The 5,448-nt window shown below is 45.2% G+C and overlaps 1 protein-coding gene across 1 annotated transcript; it reads right to left on the bottom strand.

The window, feature by feature from the left end:
• Positions 1 to 2,249: 2,249 nt before the first annotated feature.
• rcvrna (recoverin a) lies at positions 2,250 to 3,391 on the bottom strand. Its single transcript, XM_084677791.1, has 3 exons — positions 3,011 to 3,391; positions 2,552 to 2,663; positions 2,250 to 2,368 (listed from the first exon to the last, which is right to left on the bottom strand). The coding sequence occupies exons 1-3, from the start codon at positions 3,389 to 3,391 to the stop codon at positions 2,250 to 2,252; spliced, it is 612 nt and encodes a 203-aa protein (XP_084533917.1).
• Between the last annotated feature and the right edge of the window lie 2,057 nt (positions 3,392 to 5,448).

Raw genomic sequence — 5,448 nt, 5'->3', positions numbered from 1 at the left:
CTTATGTCTGTATCAATTAAGAAGTTTGGATTCAAACGTTAACATAAGTTGCTTTTCACCTCACAGCTAAATGTAACTAACATAATATCATCATTAAGGTAAGCGTTAGAGGGATCGATATGGATGTCCATAAATCGGTAAATAGCTTTTTTCTTGGTGTGCTACCTAAAAGTAACTACACACTCCAAATTTCAGCCCCCTCTATTTTGAGGCTTCCTCAAACGCTCAAAGTGACACATTAACACAGCTATTTATCACGCACAACCCGCCCCTTTGACGTCAGAGTACCTTTAAAAGGCACTCGTGTCACACATTTCAGTTGAATACAGTAAACAGAAGAGACCTGCAGTCCAGAGTGCTGACAGAGCAGACAGTTTTTTTGTGTGGTGGAGGCTCAGATATCCAGGCCAGTCCTTGACACGCTGAGCTAAAGCTGCTTTAGTAGTGGAGATCTCTATTTAGCGCTAATACCCCAAGCCTGAGGCAGATATGAAACACCACAGTGTTTCACCTGTCTTGTGTTATGTTTTACACAACCAGCTACTCATGAGCTACTATGATCCAAATTTCTTTGGGCACATTTAACGAGATGTCCTTTTCAGAAATGTTTATTTAAAGCTACATTTAAATAAATAAACAGTAACAATGGTCAAGTAGCATAGACATTAACATATTTGTAATGTTCTACAGCTGTGATTGGACTAGACAATTTTTTGAGTTTCAAATTACCTTGACGACCATTCTTGTTTTGGTCATAGCTCCTGGCTGTGGACATATCTACACATTTCCAGCAATGCCCCGCCACACACACACATCCAGACACACACCAAATAGCACGCTATGTTTTCAATCGCAGTTAAACATTGGGATAACCCTATAAGTCCCATATTTACATGAACGATTCCCAACCTTCCACTCTCAAAATGTCGTTGTGATTACAGATTACAGATGACCATGTCACTTTTTTAAATGATAAAAACTTGACCAAAATTGGATCCAAATGTTTGCTAGACCCCACTAAAAAGTGTCTGGTTCAATCGCTTTTGTCGAGCTGTGTCAATATTTCTGAGCACGGAAACTGTCGGTTAGGCCATGTGTGTGTGAGGTTCATGGGAAGAGTGTGTGTGTGAGTGTGTGTGTGTGTGTGTGTAAGAGATGCCCCCTCCCCTCCACAGGTGACCTGCCTGGAGAGACCTACCTCTGCAGCCGTGTCTAATCTGACCTTCCCACTCTAATAGGATTGGCTGTGCAGAGAAGATTGTTAACTGGAGCCTAATCCACAGCCGTAAGGTGCTCTAAAACAGGCTTTACCCCCATTACACTAAACCAGCAGGACACACTTGGGGTTAGTTTGTTTCAGGACATCAGGGGCAACACACACACACACGTTTCTGGAGAGGTAATGCACCCACAACCCCGTAGATACCCTCGGACAAAAAGTTCCCCCGCCCTTAATCTCCATTTAAAGTCCTGCTACCCTCAACCTATCCCCTTGAAGCAATATGATTGGATTTGACAGGTGTAAACAATACTACAGTTAGCCAATCAGTGGGCACGCTGACTACTGCAATCTAGTTTATGCCTGTCAAATCCCATTAGACGTCCACACATGCTTCTGATACAAGGCTTCTGGGCAGGGATGTCGAATCCTGGTCCTCAGGGGCCGCTGTCCTGCATGTTCTAGAATGTTTCCCTGCTCCAACACACCTGTTTCAAATGAATGGGTTGTTATCAAGCTAAGCTTCATTCATTTGAATCAGGTGTAACAGGGCCTCCTAAGGACCAGGATTCGACACGTCTGCTCCCGGGGGTGAACTCAAAGTCTTCATGACTTTTTAAAACAAACTTCATTACTTCTCTATGGGTCAGAGTGGGAGGAAAGGGGTTCATTTCAATTGGACAGCACCGGTGGGTCGTCGCCACCATGGCATCCACAACATCACTCGGCATCTCAACGGGGTTGTGCGAGTCACATGACATCACTGTGGGGTTTGAGGACGAGGAGGCTGGAGTGGGGTTACCTGGGCCGATGTCCCAGGGCTTCAATTCGATTAGACTACTGTCACCGACGTACGTCAACACAGAGTATAACATGATGTTGTCAGGTGGGCTATGTTAACACTGAGAACATGCACCTGCTGAAAACCTGCAGGAATTAAAAAACATATGTACACAGTGAAGCTTTGAACAGCCATGAATGGAAATACGTGAATGAAAAGTTTGTTTTGTTGTTGATTCCTCGTCCTGTGTTATGGCTTCTTCTCCTTCAATTTATCCTTGATCTTCTGGGGCTCGTCGTACTGTATCAACCTCAGGATGTCCTTGTTGTTCATCACGCCTTGGATGAACTCTCCTTCTGAGATCTTTTCTGAAAACGCACACAGAGAGAGAACAATATGTTAAGGAGGACACACTAAGACAGCCTACAGCATGCCTGCATCAAGCCTTTAAATGACAGTTTGAAGTTACAGTTTAAAAATAACAGTTGAAAACAAGTTTTAAAAGCTGTTTAATTCTGCTTTCCAGCTGTCCTGTGTGTCGCCACTCTCACCATCTTCTTTCTTTCCAAAGAAGTTCCAGATCTTGTCGGTTCTCTTCTCCGGAGTGTTCTCATCCTCTGACAGGTTGTCTTGATCGTCAGCAGAGATCATGTTAAATATTGACTTCAAGGAAGCAACAGCAGACAGAAAGAAAGGTCAGTCAATTCATCCATAATCAGTAAGTGATCTATTATGAATACATCACGATTCTAAAACCCAGTGCTTGATTTCCACATAAATCCACTCATCCCGTTTATAATAAATAATCAACTGTATTAATGTAATCATGTAACTTCTAACTTTGATATCTCAAGTTTGTCTTTCCCCCATCTGTTTAGATGATCAATTATGATTCTGAAACCCAATGCTTGATATATTAAACAGCAACATTACACAACCTAGTAACGGTCATACATATCAAAAAAGTAACTCCATAACTCCTCACAAACTTTTTTATTGTTTCCCTTTACCTTGACAATCTCCTGGATCTCGTTCTTGCTGATGGTGCCGTTGCCATCAACGTCGTAGAGAGCGAAGGCCCACTCCAGTTTCTGCGTGGTCTTGCCTCCGGAGGTGAGGTGAAGAGCTACGATGTACTCCTTGAAGTCCAGCGTGCCGTCCGCGTTGGTGTCGAAGCTCCTGAACACGTGGCGGGCATAGTCTGAGGGGTCCGCTCCAGGGAAGAAGCTGGCGTAGATGCCCTCAAACTGCTCCTTTGAGATCTTCCCCCCAGGGCATTCCTTGAGGAAGGTCTGGTACCAGGTACACAGCTCGGCCTCGGTGTACTTGGTGTTGGACTTCAAGTCCTCCAGGAGTTCTTTAGACAGCGCGCCGCTCTTGCTGTTGCCCATGGCCGGACAGACACACTGAGGTAAGGAGAGACGACCTTACGGTTTGCTAAAACTCGACTTCTTCTTCGGTTCTCGCGTCTAGTTCTCACTCGCTCTCTATCTCACTCTCTATCACTTCTTCTTTGTCTCTCTCACTTGATAACTCTCTCTGAGCGTCTCCTTTCCAGCTCACCTCTCTCTATAATTCTGTCTCTCTCTCTTTCTGTCACTCTCTCTCTCTCTCGCTCTCTCTCGCTCCTGGTAAATAACAAAAGCTCTTCTTCGGCGGTTGGCCCTATGTTTCGCTCTCCTCCCTGAACAAGCCCACAAAGTGCTAAATGGGATTACAGTCATCGCTACTTCAATCCAGACAGCCTGTCTTGAAGCTTAAGGGGGGGATAACCACCTCACACAACTGTGACATATTTTGAAGACACAATCTCAGGCTATGCATCACAGGGACACAATTAGCCTGAGTTTTGCATCATGGGAGGTATGACGGACTGATCCAGATTAGCAAGGAGATTCAAATCAGATTCTTCTTCAAGGTTTTTCAAGATGAATGTCTGGTGAATGCAAATCTCAGCCTATTCTACTTTAGAATGTAGAATTCAGATGTAATGGGATGATTTACATTAGATAATGAAAACATTTTCTCAGACAAAAAAAATACTCTATCAAAGATACAATAGGTAAGGTTTTTTCAGTAATTCCCCCCCCCCCCCCCATAAACACATTGTGTGATATAATGAGGCTCTGAGAGCATCTGTGTGGGAAATCCAACAAACGTTTACCGTTAGACCAAAAGGACAAACTGAGTGACCAGACGTCTTCCAGACTAAGGTGGTCTGGTGTCCATGGTCAACAAGTCCCCTGGCCTCACGTGCCATCCCCCGGGGTTTAAACCTGCTATAGCTGTCTCACTAACACAGGACCACATCCCACTTAGCTTTAGCCAGCGAGGCCACCGAAAAATGAGCAGTGTGTTGGTGCAGGTAAGTGGTGTTCTCACTGCACCTAGGACTGAGGTGACCAGAATCGGCTCAGTTACGTAAGCTCCAGTAAGAAGATGTGTCCTGGGGGTCCAGGACAGATTAGCCGCCATCTGTCTCTCGGGTATCTTGGAGCTCTGTGGACACAGATACATAAAGGGGCCTTTTCAGTATTTTGGCCGTTTTGTTTTCTTGTTCTTGTTTGTAGTTTTGTGAGACAGAAGAATGCAGAAGTTTCTGATTCCCATGTTGGGCATTTTGCTGAATCTGTGTCTAATTGGGTTGGCATCAGCCGCCTTGCTAGCTGATTGGCGGATGGATGGAGGGACAGATGTATTGACAGATATCTTTACTACAGATATCCCCACCCCTCTCACCCCCATCCAACGCCTTCCCCTGCTTGTTTCCTCAGGGTGGCTGGCGGGTCTGTGTCCAGCGCCTACCATGGCTGCAGGTCCAGATGCTGCTTCTCTACCCCCCCCCCCCTCCCACCTCCCCGTTGCAAGTCACGTGTTTTTGTAAATGTTGTGGGGCTTATGTGCTGAGGTTTTGGCCTGTTCCCACACTGTACTCCTCCAGGAGCATTGTCTGGGGGTTGCCTTTTTCTCTACTCCTCTCTCCTCATGTTATGCTGTAACTTTTCTAGTTGGCGCCGAAAATGGCTGCCTAGGTAGGCTCTCCTGCCAAAGTAAATTCCTTGTCTGTGCAAACTTTCATGGCGAATAAACACCAGTTCTGATTCTGAGCTGGATGGAAAGAGGCGTGGACACGTTTGAGAACAACATGGCGTTATGGTTGCTGGGTCTTTCAAGGCAACAGATACCTCAGAGCTGACATGAAGACTCAAGTGAGGACAAACAACCTTTAAAACCCTTTAATTTGCCCCCAGTAACCTCCTGAACCATGGTCAAATGACTCAGTTCAACCCCAGTATCTCTTTTAAACCCGTAATCGTCATCATCGTCATCCTCATCGTTCTCCTCAATTAGTTTATAAGAAAGAGTGAATGTAGGTGTGTGTGTGCATGTTGCAGTGAGTTTTAGAGTAAGTGGCTGTGCTTAAATGTGTGTGTTATGTGAACTTGTG

This window comes from Hypomesus nipponensis, chromosome 17 (assembly GCF_054491055.1).
Source record: "Hypomesus nipponensis isolate SF chromosome 17, ASM5449105v1, whole genome shotgun sequence".
Taxonomy (NCBI): Eukaryota; Metazoa; Chordata; class Actinopteri; order Osmeriformes; family Osmeridae; genus Hypomesus; species Hypomesus nipponensis.
This window is presented reverse-complemented; position numbering and strand designations above follow the sequence as displayed.